We start from the raw sequence: 18,427 nt of genomic DNA, 5'->3' as shown, positions 1-18,427 counted from the left end.
ATTTTGTGTCTATAGGTAAATACACATCTGAGCGGATGAAAATCGTATGTGGAGTACCTCAGGGATCCATTCTGGGGCCTCTGCTATTCAACATCTACATGCTCCCCTTAGGTCAGATAATAAGAAACAACAAAATAAAATACCACAGCTATGCAGATGACACACACATTTACATCACCATATCACCAGGGGATTATAGTCCCATACAAACACTGAGTAAATGCATTGAACAAATCAAGGACTGGACGAGACAGAACTTTCTTCAGTTAAACAAAGAAAAAACTGAAATGATTGTTTTTGGAGGAAGAAAGGTTAAAGGTTACTGCTCAGCTCCAATCTGCACAGATGAAATGTTCAAACCAAGCCAGAAACCTTGGTGTAGTCTTAGACTCAGACCTTAATTTCAGCAGCCACATTAAGACAATTACAAAGTCAGCCTACTATCACCTTAAGAATATATCAAGGATTAAAGGACTTATGTCTCAGCAGGATGCAGAAAAACTCGTCCATGCATTTATCTTTAGCAGACTAGACTACTGTAACGGGGTCTTTACAGGACTCCCTAAAAAGTCCATCAGACGACTGCAGCTCATACAGAATGCTGCTGCTCGAGTCCTAACAAGGACCAAGAAAGTAGACCACATCACTCCAGTTCTTAGATCTCTACACTGGCTTCCTGTCGGTCAGAGAATAGACTTAAAAATCCTGCTGATGGTTTATAAAGCACTGAATGGTTTAGGCCCACAATACATTGCTGATCTGCTGCTACTGTATGAACCATCATGACCTCTGAGGTCATCAGTTACTGGTCTGCTTTCAGTCCCTAGAGTCAGAAGGAAACATGGTGAAGCAGCGTTTAGTCATTATGCACCACATATCTGGAACACACTCCCTGAAACTTTTTTATTTGCCACTGCCTAATGTTTTAATGTAAAGCACATTGAGTTGCCCTCATGTATGAAATGTGCTATACAAATAAAGCTGCTTTGCCCTGCCTATGTGGTTAATCCTTTGTTCTGTGAAAATCCACATGAGAAAAAAATCTGTTATGAAAAAGAAATTTCTTCTGGAAGCTTGAACCAGTGTGAGAACTGATTTAACATTTTGATTGAATCATTGTTGTTTAAAAGTGTTATCAAAGAATGTATTTTCCTCGTAAGCTCAGGGGTTGACAAGACTTTTATGTAGATGTTTTATTGAATCTCTTAACTCTTTCAATGATGTGCTGGTATAGGTCGACAAGTTAGAAAAATAAAAACAGACTTCAGGTTATTGTAAAGATATGCAGCAGTATTGCGGGCACATCCCTGCCTGACATGTGAAGCCTTTATCGAGCCAGGACCCACAGCAAAGCCTGGTCCATCGTGGCTGACCCGTGCCATCCTCTCTTTAGGGAGGTTTGCCGGCTTCCCTCAGGGCGCAGATACGCAGAAACTCTTTTGTCCCGGTAGCAACTGACCTGCTTCATGATGCCACATAACACGATTGTTTTTATGTTGTTACTGTTTGAAATGTTTGAATGTTGTGGTGTCATTTGTTGTAATGTTTTGTTTATCTGTCACCGCTGACTGAAAAACGAATTGCCCCCTGAGGATAATAAAGAAACCTTGAACCTTTATGCAAAACAACCCTTGGATATTTTCTGGATTTCTTGCACTTGTATCTTCTCTTGGATGCTGTTTCAGTTTTTAAAGTTACATTTTTGGGCATTTTGGCCTTTAATGGATAGGACAGCTAAAGAGAGACAGGAAATGTGGGGAGATGAGAGAGAGTGTGTGTGTGGGGAGGTTGGGGGGTGGGGCATGCAGCAAATAGGCAATGCTGGAATCGAACCCACAACCTCTGCGATGAGCGCCATAGCCTCTGTGTATGGGGCACACCCATAGACTGTAAATAAAAATGGACAGCGTTGCTCCGCCTCTTCCCGTTGTACTGTTCTGAAGCCAAAAATCCCGCTCCTGGGCGCCGCCATTGTGCAGCCAGAGCCTGTGAAGCCCATAGAAATATAAAATATGGACGTAGGATCCGTGACGTCACCCATCTGTTTCTGAAGCGCTGTTTTGAGACCAATCGGCTGCGGCAGCCATATTGCTTCTGTCGAGCCAGTGTGACGTAAAGAGGCGGGCTTTGAGCCTCCTAGCCAACAGCTGCAGTGTTCCTGCAGGCAGCTGTGCCTCTCATTGGAAGACTAGTAATCTCAATATCTTTGAAATTACCGAATTAGAAAAAAATTCACCCCCCTCACAGTGAGAGGACATCGAGAAATTAGCTATTCAGACTACACTCATCTTTTGTACCAGGCTGTAAACATGTTTATTAATGCTGTAAAGATCGTCTTTTCCCCATTCATGTGTATGTGACTTCCGGTACTTCCGGAGCCAGCCTCAAGCGGATCCTCGATGAACTGCAGCTTTTAACACTTCCACATTGGACTCATATTTTTAGACCGGAGGTTGCCGCTTGGTGAAGCCACTGTAATAAGCTCCGCCCTACAGCGTGACGTCACAAGATGCTGTGTGTCCTTTGAAGTTTCCCTCTACAGCGGCTGTGAATCAAAGGAAACAGGAAGTAAAACCCCGTTTTTTAACCTCTAATAACTAACGAAAAAGAAACTTTTCAGAAAAAAGAGGCCTTGAACACAAAACAGTCAAATACTAACTACATATAACCACAGAGTACGGATGTGAGAAACATTCGTACCACGTGTATTTATTTTTTAAAGTTTGACTGCTCCCCCATTCAAATGAATGGGGAGACAGATTTTTTGACCTATACTGCAGCCAGCCACTAGGGGGCAGTCACACTGCTGAAAGCCTCATCACCGGCCACCAGAGCCTCTCCCTTGGGCACACCGCACGCGTGGACCACTAGGCCAGGGCTTCCCAAACTGGCTTCATTTAGCTGGTCTGCAGAAAGTGACCCTACCTATCTGAGCATGTGTCTGTGTTTCCAGCTCCTTTATGAATGAACCTGCTGCTACTGATGCTTTTGATAATTAACTGTTCACTAACCCTAAACTTAGGAGTCATCTGACAACAAAGAAAGGCAGAAAACTCTATTCTCAAGGTTTTATTTCAAATTTAGTTACTATTTTTGTGGATATTTTTTTACTATAAATGGGTAAAATGTACTATTTGTAGATAACTTAATAAAAAATGATGGAAGACATCTCACGACCCACCATGGGGTCCCGACCCACACTTTGGGAACGCTGGCACTAGGCCACCGGTGCCCCGCTGTCTGGTTTAACAATATTAACACATTATTGTTCAGAGTCTCTATCACATTGAAATAAACACACTGGAACATTTTGCTGCTTAACATTTATGTTTGATTTCTTTAAACAAACAAGAACAACATCCAACTTAAAATCACTGATCTGTGGAATGAAAAGAAAGTGAAATGATCTCGTACCATTAAAAAAATAGAGGCTATGATTCTTCTTTATTAGGATGGATAAACCAAACGCTGAGCAGAGACCTGCCCAGTTATGAAGTGCTGTTAAAAGGCATCTCTCCTCCTGACTCGCAGAGCAGCATGTTCTCTCTTCTGAATCCGCCTGATGAGATAAGACCATCACACTGTTGCATAGTGATCAATGTGCTTGACGACATTGGAACAGTGGAGAAAAACTCAAAGTAAGACAACATTTGGAATAAATTAAAATCCTGAAATGTAAATTCTGCATTCTGACGTGCAGCACACGAGCTCTAGTTGTGCTAAAAGCATTGTAGTTGTTTTCTTATTGCTTTGTCCAAGGACTGACATTAAAGTGAAGACCTGCAACAGACTCTCTCCCCTCAGATCTCCTCAGAGAAGCTGGTGGATTTGGGATGTTGAAACTAAAGTCTGACAGCAGCTTTCTGACATCACTACATCATCCAGGAAGTGCTTGTTCTTCCGGACTCTTCAGCCTCTCAGTCTCAGGTAGAACAGGGTACACATCTCCCTCCTGTGGCTGAACAGAAAAACTGCACTTGTCGAGACTCCACTGGTCCTCGGCTCGTCTATGTGGTCCCAGCATGACGGATGTGATGGTCCAACCCACCAGAGGCAGCCTTCATTCAGCCTCCTCTCTGTCTGGAAAGTGAAACACACACTTCCTCCTCACCACTGCATGTGGGGAGGCTGTGTGTGGACCTGACTCTCATTTCTGTACTGGGTGTGCAGGAGGGCGCTGGCCTGCGGGGAGTCCTGGCCCTGCAGCCAGTCTTGATAGAGGGTGTGCAGAGCAGGGTTGACCTCCGGGAGACAGACTGGGAGGCTGCTGTAGGCCTCTTCCATCTGCTGCACCAGATTTTTATCCACCCGACCAACGACGTCGCTCTCTGCCTGACCACGGCCGCTCAGACACCCTGAGTGGAGATATGAAAGAGACGAGAATGAGTTCTATTAGCAGGTGGGACTTGAATGTGGTCTCCTAAAGGTGCTTTTCCACAGCAGGAACTTTCCCTAGGAACCTTTTGAGGAACTTGTGCATTTCGAAAGCAGGAACCAGGGTCTAAATTTAGTTCTGGGGTAGCTGATCGACCCCTTTGGATAGTTGTACCCCTTTAGAAGCCCCTGCTTGGGGGAAAGTTCTTTCTAAAGGTCCAGGAACTTAGGCAGTGGGGCCTGCAATGCTGAACGTCTCTGATTGGCAGAGTACCAGCAGTGTTATTATTTCACCTGTCGTCCTAACATCACACACACCTATGATTCACTTGATTTAATAACTTTGTAACAGACTTCTTCTCTGAGCCTGACAGTGTGAATGCGTCTCTCCCGGTGTTACGGTTTTAAAAGTGACCCTGTAAACTGGAGACCTTCAGCTGAACGTGTCAGTGTTTGTGGAGTTTACACAGCTGTTGAAACACAGAGGGAGTTCCTGGGAATGCAAACTAGTTTAGTTTTTATTAAAGTGTCCAAATATCCTCATCAGATATTTAATGATCGTCTAAAGACGTTTATGAGGGATGCATCCATCCAGCTGAAAGTCGGCAGTTAACAGGGTCGCTCTTTAAACCGAAACACCTGTCAATCTCTAACATGGCTTTTAAAATCTGTCTTCTTTAAGTCGAACATGTCGGGTGTTTTGAATCCACTTTGCTACTAGTGCTCGTCTCCCTCCAAGTGTCTATTCAACAAATAATTTTTCAATGCAGTAAAGCACGATCAAAAACAGCACAAGAGGAATATCCTTCATGCTAACAGGCTAACTGTAGAGTCGCTCACGACGATGCCGGCCAGTCTGTCTCCTTCTGTGACGTCATCTTTGTTGTACGAACTTCGTCTTTGTCTTACTGCCCTCTACTGGTGGTGTAGTGTAAATACTTTAATTCACTTTATCACTGGCTTGATTTGTATAATATTCACAGGACTTCAAGTCTCAATGGAAACGCAGACAACAACAGGCCACAGGAACCATTTAGTTCCTGGAACTTCTGCTCAAAGGGCGTTTTTCGACCGGACAAACTTTACACCAGAACTACGTGCGTTTCGACCAGTGGACCCAGGGTCTACATTTAGTTCAGGGGTAGATAATCTGCCCTCTAAAAAGCCCCTGCTACGGGGGTAGTACTTTTCAAAGGTCCCGGGACTTTCGGGGGGCAGGGCCTGCAATACTGAATGTGTCTGATTGGTAGATTAATCGCCGTGGTTGTATTCCACCCACCACTGCCCTCTACTGGTCTGGTGGTGTAGTGCATTTACTTTTTTTTTCTCCATATGTCACTGGCATGATTTGCACAATCTACCCGGGACTTCAGCCCATGGTCAGACAACAATGGGGGCACAGTTCAGGGGAAAGTAGTTCTGGGGGCTAAAAGACCCCGGAACACTTGGTCGAAATGCACCTAAAAAGCACCTTACGTATGTATGTTGTGTTCTGTTTATACACTTGAAAGCAGGACTAGTATACATTTTAAACATTTCCAAAATCATGTTAGTAGTTGACGTGTTACCTCCTGGGCAGGAAAGCACCTCCACCAGCTGATAAGGCACCCGTCCTTTTCTCATCCGGTGAACCAGAGTCTGGATGTTTCTAAAACCATAGACCGCCGCAAACTGCAGCAGAGTTTCCCCGTCCCGCTCCAGAGTCACCTCCTGGAAGTCCCTGTTCCTATACAGCCAACACAGAAAACATCAGGACTGTGATCTCACACACAAACAAAAAAATAAGCAGTATTAGGAAGTCATGATTTAAAGATATCTCAATAAGACGCCATCAATCCTGCTCTGAGTAATTACACTTAAGATAGATCAGCAGAAAGATAGAGGTGTGTTGTACACCCGGATAAATAGAAGTGAAGAATAAAAGCGTGTCTTCCCCTGTGGAAGCTTGAGTGTGTGTCACCAGTGTGTCAGTCAGTTTGCGTCTCACCTGAGGGTTTTGTATGTGATCTCTTGAACCTCCAGGCCAAAGAGCTCTTTGGCAGCATGTTTGAAGATGTGCTCCAGGAAGCCCTCAGATCCTCGGCCCTCGTGTCTCACTGGTGCCAGGTCCCCAACCTCACCCAGCCTGCAGTAATAACAAATACTGCATGATGGGGGGTACTCGAAAACCGCTCAGTTAAGACATACATGGAAAAGCTTGATGCTTGTTAATGTTAATGTGGTACAAAAAACTCATCAGGGAGGATGGACAGATTGCTGTCACATGTTAGCGGGAGTTTGATCATTTATTTCTCACCAGAGATAACTGATGGAACTAGTTCTTCTACTCACACGTGGTCCAGAGGAACTGAGTCCAGCTCTTCCACTGAAACCTTCCTCTGCTCCATGAGGTAATAGATCTCCCCTGAAACACAACAAACCTTTTATTTAACACATCATTATCACCATCAACTACCAACTATGTGTTATACAGGTGAACATTGTTTAAGTATACGCTCACTTTAACCTGATAAACTGTTACACATTTAAATCTTCCTGATTAAACATTCACTACCGGGCTCACACTGAGACCAGACCTGCACTGAATACATGCCACACTCAACATAACCCAGAAACTCCTAGACATTTGAAGGTCTTCTCTGAAGTGTGTGAGATTAAGAGGACTGTACCTGATGTGAGCACACAGTCCACATCTCTGGTCTCCAGCAGGCTGTTATAGAACTCGTCCCTAACAGCCTCAAACTTCTTATCAAAGCAGGGGGCCACCAGCACATGGTAGACTTTCTCTGGACTCAGCTTCTGCTGGGACACAAACACATGATAAGGTAGATTCCTTCAAAACAAAACTCAGTGTATAACTTGGATCAAGTGTCTTTTTCACTTCAGATCTGAATAACAGATGATCTGTTGTAATATGGTATCCCACCAAGTAAGGGATAATGTACGGTGAGCAGGTAGTATCGATAATGAGCATGAGAACAGAGATATCCTTCCTGCTGCATCTTAAAGAAACAGCACAGTGCTGCCCTTGTGTTAAATGCTATTATCACTCATTACCCAGCTTTCTCACTAATCTTCTGGCTGTGTAAGATGCTTAATTCTAATTGGTTGAAACCCCTTGACAGCGGTTATTACCTTTCACTAACATGATCAACACCAGAGGCAAACTGATTACACGTCATGTCAAATCAATCCACAGAAAAGAGTTCAGACACATTTAGCTTCTGCTTGTTGACACCATAGACCGTAAGGTGAGGTAAAACCGTTAGCATCAAAAAAATTTGGCTAAACCGTTAGCATGCTAAATCAGCAGGCTACAGACATTTTCATGTTGGATCCTGTCCATCAATATGATGAAAGAGCGGAGCAGGTGAGAGAAACTTTAGGTTAGTGATCTCTACAAAGAAACTTAATACATTTATTTATTTATTTTTTAAAGCGCCTTTCCAAACGCTCAAGGACACTTTACAGAGATGATAAAACACACTAAAAACAACACCATAAAATAAATAAAAACAACAAGCAGAGTAACACCAAGTTAAAAATGAGGCAGTGAAGTTAAACAGAGAATGCGGATTTGAACAGATGTGTTTTGAGTTTTGATTTGAATAAGGGAAGTGAATCAGTGTTACGAATGTCTGGGGGGAGTGAGTTCCAGAGTTGGGGAGCAGAGCGACTGAAAGCTCTGCTCCCCATTGTGCTGAGACGGGCAGAGGGCACAGAGAGGTGGAGGGAGGAGGAAGACGAGAGGGAGTGACAATGTGGAGGAAACCACTTAAACCATGAGCGGTGGTGATGATAGCAGCAGGGTTCAAAGTTGTGACATTAGTTTCTTTTTAAAGGTGTGTGAACCACAGAGCTCAGAGAAGAAGGAGAGCTGAATGAGGACAGTTTCATGTTCAATCCACCGCAACAGGCAGAGAAGAATCCATCACCATGGAACGATCACTGACGAGGAATCACTGGACTATTTTTAAAAACTGTAAACATAAATCATTTAAAGCTGGGGTTGTTAATCAGATTTAGATCCACTTTTTGTCATACTGGTTAAAATGATCTTTATGTCCTGATGGTAATCATTACATGATGTGTTCTTAAAAAAGAGTGAAGAAAAGCTGCTATCTACAGCCGGAGTAAACCTGGGAAAACACCAACCAATCACCGTTTTTTGGCTCCCCAAATTTTAAACCAATCAAATCCCGTCCTGCCGTTCTGCCCTCCTCCTGCGCGTACTTTTCCCCGGCGTGCTCTCCTCCGAGTCCCCGTCTCCTGCCTCTACTTCCCCTGACTCTATTTACTGCCCCTCTCGCTCGTCCTCGGGCCTGTCCCCTCTGACCTGATGAGGTGCTTTGCTCAGGACTGTAGTCCGGATCAGAGTCTAAAAAGCTCTCACCAACAGGCAGAATAATTAATGACGTTCAGTAAGTCCTACAGAAAATATATATTTATTGTAGCGTCAGTCTTGACGCTGTAGGGATGACGAGCCAATTTGTGAACACGTTGAGTTTTAATAACCGGTCACTGTCGGCCGTGATCACATCAACCAACAAAACAACAATCAATGTTTGAATGAATGAAGAACTTCTCCTCTTGTCTCTCCTCTCTCCAGCTCACACACTCTACACCTCTCCTGATGCCTTCACTGACTGTCAACACTGTAGGAATTAAGAGCATCTACACTGAACACGTTTAACAAACAGTAGAGCTGTTACAGTGTTATATATGTGTTATAACTTTTCTCCTGATATCGTGTCACCAGTACAACTGGATAATGCTAGAATGATAGTTGTGAGTACTAACAGCAGCCATGTTTGTTTGTATTTTTAACTTTCACTATGATAATGTTTTGGTGAGGACCGGTTTTGAATCAGTCACCATCATATGGTCGAGAATCAGCGGCGCTCGTGCATGTGAGCGGGGGGGGGGGGGGGGGGCGTCGGTTTGGAGGAGCTCCGAGGGAGGAGGGGAGGGGTTAGACGGAGTCATGAGGAAAAGCTACATTCAAATTCATGCTAGTTTTCCGAGACTACCAACCCTAGCTTTAAACCAATAAAATCTTCTTTAATCAATGTTTTTAACAACGTGTTTGTATCTTAAGTTAGAAACTGCGGGATAATGTATGGTTAGCAGGGGGTTATGGAAAATAGGATCTTGACAGGGTGAGACAAGACCCCGACGAGAACCATACATTAACCCTAACTTAATCAATCAAGCTTTATTTATAGAGCACCTTTCATACAAATAAAATGCAATTCAAAGTGCATATATATATAAAAAAACTATTATAAAATAGAGACTAAAATCAATATGATTTAAAAAATGATGTAATAATATTATTAAACCCTGCATAAAAGCCAGACTGAATAAATAATTAATGTTACACAGACACAGCGTTACATTGGCTGCATTTGTTATGAATACTCAACTCTAAGTATTTAGATTGAAATGTAACACATCCAACTAGCAAACAAATCCTGTCCCCTTTACTTGGTTAACATCTGGACTGAGCCTCGTGATGCTTCTTTACAACATGGAATACTTGAAACATTTCTCCCTGCTAAAGAAAAGAAGAGTCCTCAGTTTAAGTGACAGTTCTCAGTGTTTCACCATAAATATTGAAGATGGCTCAGGATTTCTTTTGTAAAACTGCTGATAGCCATCCTACACTGGCTGTTCGAGCTGTCAAAGACGTGCAGAAAGAGCTCACCTGCTGTTTGGAGAAGTAGTCCTTGACCAGACATCCCATGATCTGCTGAGGTGACCTGGCTGTGCCGATGTGAGGAGTGACCAAACTGCCCAGGACACGCTCTGAATAACGGATCCAACCTGCAGACATGTTTTCATTCACAGAAGGGAGGCATGTCAAAAACACATCAGTCAGAAAGTTTACATAGACAATGATTAGGAGATGAAGGAGGTGTCCATCATCTTCATTTTCAAAAGCTTCCCTTTTCAATGTTCCTCATGTGTCCCAGCCAGAGAGCCTTGTTTTTATGACCCTAAACTCTGAACTCTCTGCCTCTGGACATTAAAACATGAAACTCTCTGAGTGTTTTTAAAAGTAAACTTAAGATTTACCTTTTTAATCTGGCTTTTAACCTGGAGTCATTTTCTTTTACCTTCATTACTTTTATGACCATTGCTTTAGCATAATTATTTATTTAATTTATTTTCATTCTATCTTATTCTACCTTCTTCTTTTTTCATTATTTTGTTTCATTTTTCTGGTATTTACTTGGTTTAATTTAAATGATTGACTTCATTTTAATTTCTTGTATTTAATTGATCACTTTATTTTAATTTATTGTATTTAATTGATCGACTTTATTTTAATTTATTGTATTTAATTGATCGACTTTATTTTAATTTATTGTATTTAATTGATTGACTTTATTCTCATTGATTTTATGTTATTGATTGACTTTGTTTTTATTTATATTATTTATTTGATCTACTTCATTTTAATTGATTTTATTTAATTTGTATTCACAAAGTATTTCATATCACATCCCTGTATCTCTTTTATTCTATCTGTTGCTCTTTTTTTTCTGTCTCTGTTCTTTAGTGAAGCACTTTGGGCTTCATGCTTGAATGTATGAAAGGTGCTATATAAATAAAAATGAGTTGAGTTGAGAGATGAAAAAAATCTGATCTGAAGTGTTGACAATTATTTGACCCTGACCCGAATGTGCTAAATGTATTAATGAATCAACAAGAGGTCGTGTAAAGTCAAACTATCAAAAAGTCTGAACCATGAGGATTTACTGCTGCTCTATTTAAGTCATGATCAATCTGAGAGGCCAACGCTGGCTCTTAAAACCTGCTGTTTACTGACACAAACATGTTCCTAGTTTATTTACTGTAACATTTTAGGAAGTTTCATCAACATGACCTATCTGTAAACATTTCAAATAATCACACATTTCAGCACTGTCCATGTCTGAAGTTTAGTAGAGGAACATGCGATCCTGAGAAAAAACACAGAGCTCCTGAAAAACACTGTCTTTTTATCTCTGATGAAGGGAGTGGTTACAGAAGAGCTGTATATCTCTCTCCACCAGCACGCTTCTGCTATCTGTACTTCCAACACAAGCTGTGTCTATGTATTCATTTATACACAACATGTAAATTACAGTGGACGGTCCGGGGCATGAGAAGCAGAAGAGACAACAGAGAGGTACAAAGATGAAGATTGTGACACATCAGAGGTCCACTTCTGTGGAACAGCCTACCTGAAGATCTGAGGGCTGCACAGAGCATCAACATTTCTAAAAGAAAACTCAAGACCGACCTTTTTAGTCTCGCTTTTAACTGAGTTTTATTCTTATAACAGTTTTATTTCACCTTGCTATATTTATTTATTATCTAGTTCAAATTTTAGTCACTTTTTATTTTATTTAAATTTTTTAGTCATTATCTAGTTCAAATTTTAGTCACTTTTTATTTTATTAAAAAAATGTATTATCTAGTTCAAGTTTAAGTCACTTTTTATTTTATTTAATTTTTTAAAATGTATTATCTAGTTCAAATTTTAGTCCCTTTTTATTTTATTTTAATTATTTCTATTTATTATCTAGTTCAAATTTTAGTCCCTTTTTATTTTATTTTAATTCATTTAATTTATTATCTAGTTCAAATTTTAGTCACTGTTATTTTATTTTATTTTTTAAAATTTATTATCTAGTTTAAATTTTAGTCACTTTTTATTTTATTTAAATTTTTTAGTCATATCTAGTTCAAATTTTAGTCACTTTTTATTTTATTGAAAGAAATTTATTATTTAGTTCAAATTTTAGTCCCTTTTTATTTTATTTTAATTCTTTTTATTATCTAGTTCAAATTTTAGTCCCATTTTATTTTATTTTAATTCTTTTTATATATTATCTAGTTCAAATTTTAGTCACTTTTTATTTATTTGTTGTTTTTTTTTTTATTTATTATCTAGTTCAAATTTTAGTCCCTTTTTATTTTATTTTAATTCTTTTTATTTATTATTTAGTTCAAATTTTAGTCCCTTTTTATTTTATTTTAATTATTTTTATTTATTATCTAGTTCAAATTTTAGTCACTTTTTATTTTATTTTAATTCTTTTTATTTATTATCTAGTTCAAATTTTAGTCACTTTTTATTTTATTTTAATTCTTTTTATTTATTATCTAGTTCAACTTTTAGTCACTTTTTATTTTATTTTTTAGTCATCAACTTATTTAAATATTAGTCACTTTTTATTTATTTATTTTCAGTATAGCATCTTATTTTTTTTTAATGGTTTAATATTTTTGTGTTTCATTATCTTAGAAATGCATTTATTTTGTTGAGTTTAATTTCCTTATGTTTCCTTCAGTGTTTCCTCATTAAGATATCATGAGAGTGTTTCCTCAGTTCGTTCAGAAACTTCTTTTTCATTTTTTCATTTATTTTATTGTTATTATTATTATTGTTGCATATTCTGGACTCTGAGGAGGAAGGTGTACCTGGGCAGGAAGAGGTGAACATGGGCAAAGCGTTGGAGTCGTGGTGCCTCCTGCGATACCTCTGAATAAACTCCTTCTGACTCTCTAAGATGCTGAAGCCGGCCGCCAGCGTGGTGTCGAACACATACTGCACTCCTGAAGGGGAAACCCAGAGGAGAGGGATTAAAGAGAGACAGAGGGAAATGTTAAATATCCAGTTTAGATACTGTCATTGTTTCCAATGGTTTCAGAAAGCTACATTTATGAGCGTAAAGATGATATTTAGATCAATGACATAAATAAAGAAAAGCTGTTAATATGAAACTCCTCCTCACTGATACATGCAAATAACATAATGAGGTACAAATCCTAGATCTCCTGTGGATCAACCTTTCACTACACATGGAAAATGTCAACAAGAACCCAAATCACCAAATGAAGGAGCATTAATTGTTGTGTGTATTCTCCCAGGCTGCTTCGTGTCGTGATAGCTCACCTAAACTCTTCAGGAAGCCACAGAGTTTCTGGGCAGCCTCTGTAATGTCCAGACCGAACTTCACCGCGAAGAACGGCAGAGACTGTGGGCACACAGACGCTACCAACACCTTGTGCTTGGACACGTCACACTTCTGCCAGGGGAAACAATGGGGACAGTGTCAGATACCGCTCACAGGTACGCTTCAAGAACTCTGAGGTTTCAGAGACAGACTGGCTGAGCATACCTTATTGAGTGCCAGAACCCGCTCCACTTCCTCCAGGCTCTGCTGAGAGATTTTCAGACTCTCCTCCTCTGATAGACAGCCGTCACAGGACAGGCACGCACTTAGCAAGAGCTGAGGTCCTTCGTGCACCTTAGAGGAAAGATGTGAGTTCAGTTGGGTTTGGAAAGACGACACCAGACATTTAGTTGTAGACGGATTTGAAACAGAATGGAGAGAAAGTTAAGGAAATGGTCAGAAGACTTCCAACGCCCATGTATGAACTACAACGCTGTATTATCTTTACACACAAACTGTGAAAACCAAGCGGCAACCTCCGGTCTAAAAATATGAGTCCAATGCTGAAGTGTTATAAACTGCAGTTCATAAAGGACCCACTTGAGGCTGGCTCCGGAAGTACCGGAAACCACATACACACCCATTCAAAGAAGCCGATCTTTACAGCAAATAAACATGTTTACAGCCTGGTTCAAAAGAAGAGTGTAGTCTGGGTAGCTCCTTTCAGATCAGCACACACTGTACAGGGGTGAAGTTTTTTCTAACGCAGCAATTTTTTGAAGATATCTATCCTGTCTTGAAGTTGGGTCTCTGTTCATAATTTGACATAGAGTGGTCTAGACCTCCTATGTTTGTAAAAGCGTCCTGAGGTTTGTTGTGATTTGGCGCTATACAAATAAAGACTGATTGATTGATTCATTTAGATTACGAGTCTTCCAATGAGAGGCACAGCTGACTTGACTGACAGGCGGGAACACTGTAGCTGTTGGCTAGAAGGCTCAAAGCCCGCCTCTTTACATCACACTCACTCGACAGCAGCAATATGGCTGCCACCAACGACTGACCTCAAAACAGCTCTTCAGAAACAGATGGGTGACGTCAAAGACACTATGTCCATTGTTTATAGCCTATGGTGATAACCCATGTTTATTCTTTAAAGGGGCTATGAGGACTATCCGTCTGGCGTTGTTTACAGTGACACCTTTGGACGGAAAAGACACCATGTCCCATGAGCACCCTCACCAACTGTCGCAAAGACGTGCCTTCTTGCCAAGGCGTGCATTTGCTTTGGGAGCAAAAGATGGAGAACGGATCGTCTTTTGAACACTACTTTTCTACATTCAAGACAACTTTCTGCAGGATGCAAAGCGACGAGGTATTGTATTTATTTGTATTTGCGCAGAGTTATTGTCTTTAAAGTGACAACAAGTAAACTTTGTAAACTCTGTAGTTGAGTTTATAAAGTGTGAGCAGACTATCTGTGTAAATGGTAAATGGACTTGTACTTATAAAGCGCTTTTCTAGTCTTTCTGACCACTCAAAGAGCTTTTACACTACTCGTCACGTTCACCCATTCACTCACTGATAGTAGAGGCTGCTACAGTAAGGGACCATCAGTGTTAGCTAATGTCATTCGCACACATTCACACCCCTCTGAACAACAGAGGGAGCAATTCGGGGTTCAGTGTCTTGCTCAAGGGCACTTCGGCATGTGACTGCCGGAGCTGGGATCGAACCGCCAACCTTCCGATTGATGGATGACCGACTCTACCCACTGAGCCACAGCCGCCCCGGGCTGTGTAACGTTACTCCTCACAGCCCGGTGCCCTGAGACGAGTCTGAATAATGTAAATATACACGTTTTAATTAGGGATGTACATTTTAAGTATTTTCCGTGGTCGAATTTTGGAAATGTTAACGATCAATTATGGATTAATTGATAAGAAAAACATTATTATTCTTACGTCAAAAACAATGCCAAATACGTTGTTTTCCCCCTAAATTATATTTTCTACAACAACAAAATGCATATAACTGACGGGATTGAATACGGGTAACATGTTTGACACGCAGAATATCAACGATCAGCGTCATTAAAATATTCTCCGCGGACATAATCTTATAAAGTGAAGGCTCATAATACTAACAGAAAAGTACTTCAGACTCACAGTGTCCAGTTTTCTGTCTACTCGTTCTTATTGAGAAAAATAGACATGTGTATTCAATCAGGTGTCAGCCAGGAGCGCAACCGGGTCAGAATCAGTCCAGCTGGAGAAAAGCTCAACGGCTCTGATGTTGCTGCTCTGTAAACGTAGCGTGCCAGAATTTCCCACCTGTATTTTGCCTTCGTATCCAAAGGTGGAAATATCCTGTTAAAAGCTGTCAACCTTTGTGTCCGTGTCGTTGTTGGCAGCAGTTTTGTATTGATCCTCTTTTAAAAAGCGCACGTGGAGACCTGACGCACAGCCGCAGCCGCCAGCTGAGCGTCTCCGCTGTGCGCAACACCTTTAACAGCTGATTCACATCGAAACATGCTTTAAACTTAAAACACCTCCCTGATAGCTGAGTGTAATATGAGACCACATGATGTTTGTTCCACGGGACGGAAAATTGATAACAAAAATGTGTGTTTCGAGTAATTTCTTAACAATCAATTAATTGATAATCGATTAATTGTGGTCATCCCTAGTTTTAATTCTTTAGTCCTCTTAGAGCAGTAAAGTATTCACACACCAGTATAAGCATTACATCCCGTCCACAGCCATCTTACTCTGACCCTGCTCAGCCCTGGTTTAGCTGCTGTCTATACCGATGCTTGACAGAAGACGCTTTAGCTCATAGCATATTAGAATATCATTACTATACTTTAGTTGTATGTTAATGTTATTATCTATGGTGGCACCTTATCATCACAGTAATATATTCAGAGTATTTGGTTCGTATGATTGTATAGCTACATAGCAGGGTCAAAGTAAATAACTACTAGAGTAAGTTTGAAATAATAACCATTGTTTCTGTGAGAGTATCTTCATAGACCTTCAATATGCTTTCTTCTGTCCTTTCTCTGTTTGCTAGTCCAGCTCCAGTGTCCGCCATAACTTCAAAATAATTCCAAGAAATGGATTTCTTCAAGAACAAGGCCACCCGATCACTTTGTTGCTTCTCTCTCACTCTGCTCACGTCTCACTGCTAAACTCAGCCGGTCGGCGTAGTGTAAACAAGGGGACATCCGGGTTACGCCGTACGCCGCTCCGTCTTTTTCCCGGGGAATGGTCAGGTCGGACAGGGCGACTGAGAAGTAGCATTTAGAAATGACCCTTTTTTGTGCTGATAATCACATTTTATATGGTGGATTATGAGCAGGAACATATATAAAGGGGAGACTACTTCAAGATCACTTATAAAGTCCTCATAGTGCCTTTAATGTTAGTGGAAGAAAACAGCTGTTTGAGATGTGAATGATACTGTTTGACACACATGAGCTGACTTTAATATAAACATGAAGTGGAGCTTTGATGAACAAATAATTAAACATGTCTCTGCCACATGAATGAGAACACATTACCTGTCCGTTGATGTCGTCGCCCTCCTCGTGAGAGTCGGCTCCATCTTCACTCTGTTTCTTGTTGCACTAGACGAGGAAGATCAGAATGTATTTCATGTTCAGGGTGAAGACAATCATCAATAAGTTATTAATAAGCAAGTTGGAGTAAATCCAACCTCATGTGACAGATCCAGATCCGTACCTGTTTGGTGCAGTTCTCACACTTCTCCTTTCGCTTTCCTTTGTTAACCTCAGACATTTTCCTCCACTGTATCTGCAAACAGAGGGTGATATGAGCAGAACCATTAGATCCCAGGCACTGTGTTGAAAACCCTTGCGTGTGTTGACCATGCCTCCAGCCTGTGACTGTGTGTTGTTTAGTCAGCTCCACCCTCCTCCGGCTGGCCAATCCCCTGCAGCTCACTTATCATGAACACAACAGCTCAATAATGATGGGAAACCAGAAGGGAAACTGACAGTGAACTCAACTGGTATCCTGTCATTAAGGATTTAAAGGGCTCAGGTGAATTATATACACAGAGCAGAGAAAAACAGCCTTTAATGCCATTACATCACAGTTTGATGGCATGAGGCGTAACCACACATTTATCATAAAACCAAAATGATGTCATTTGAATAATAAAACATGTGGATCACGTGCTGGTTATCAGATTACATGTATTATTTTATATTTTATATTATTTTATTATCATTTTTACGCATTGTATAACCTCAGTAAGTAACTTTGAGGGATTCCAAGGCTACAGCAGTGCAGGCCTTTATTCAAAATGACGGGAAATGAAGTATATGATGAATCTGTGCGTTCATTTAACATTATCACAGGTCGACATGTCCAGACACTCACCGGCCGGTTTCTATTCCACAGCCCTGACACACAAAGACATGGATATATAGCAGAGGACCAGAAAGAAGACAGCCGCACTGATACACAGCACCACCGCAGGTGAGGTCAACACTCTCTCAACACTCTCTCGGTCTCAGGTGAAGTCGTCTTTGGGTGGTGTCATCGCCACGAGTCTCTGAAACAAAGAGGTGACTGTATTATGTTACACTTCTGCTTCAGTGTGCGTCGAAGATCCTAATGTACGAGTCAGTCCTCTCTATGAAAGTCCGACTCCATTGTGTACCCGGTGAATCGTTGACGCATGCGCAAATGAAGGAGCTGACTCCTCAACCTCACCGGAAGTTATGACATTTTTCGAAATATTCAACACAAAAATGTAAATTATTTAATATGAATTCGTGCTCTATTTTTTTTAACGTTATCTTAGCTTTTTGATTCATCTGAGTCGATTTGAATTAAAAAATGCCTTAAACTTTACCATGAAAAAGGAAAGGGGAAAAGGGGACAGGGAGTTCGAGAGTTCACAGTGAGGGGTCCGACCACAGACTGTATATAAAGAATTATATAAATTGATTTATATTTGTACTGTATATAAATGAATTTAAATATATAAATATAAAGATATATAAATATAATATAAATATTTACTGTATATAAATTAATGTATATACAGTCTATGGGTCCGACATTCTG

General features: G+C 40.6%; 1 protein-coding gene across 1 annotated transcript; it reads right to left on the bottom strand.

Annotated features, from left to right (window-relative positions):
- Nucleotides 1–3,308: 3,308 nt before the first annotated feature.
- On the bottom strand, nucleotides 3,309–18,053 carry narf (nuclear prelamin A recognition factor). Its single transcript, XM_034708337.1, has 12 exons — nucleotides 17,735–18,053; nucleotides 17,072–17,143; nucleotides 16,891–16,956; nucleotides 13,551–13,679; nucleotides 13,325–13,457; nucleotides 12,850–12,984; nucleotides 10,082–10,200; nucleotides 7,044–7,173; nucleotides 6,706–6,778; nucleotides 6,362–6,499; nucleotides 5,943–6,100; nucleotides 3,309–4,355 (listed from the first exon to the last, which is right to left on the bottom strand). Exons 2-12 carry the CDS (start codon nucleotides 17,126–17,128, stop codon nucleotides 4,108–4,110), a joined length of 1,386 nt encoding a protein of 461 aa, XP_034564228.1. The 5' UTR covers nucleotides 17,129–17,143; nucleotides 17,735–18,053; the 3' UTR covers nucleotides 3,309–4,107.
- Between the last annotated feature and the right edge of the window lie 374 nt (nucleotides 18,054–18,427).

Source organism: Notolabrus celidotus, chromosome 18 (genome assembly GCF_009762535.1).
Source record: "Notolabrus celidotus isolate fNotCel1 chromosome 18, fNotCel1.pri, whole genome shotgun sequence".
Classification (NCBI taxonomy): Eukaryota; Metazoa; Chordata; class Actinopteri; order Labriformes; family Labridae; genus Notolabrus; species Notolabrus celidotus.
This window is presented reverse-complemented; position numbering and strand designations above follow the sequence as displayed.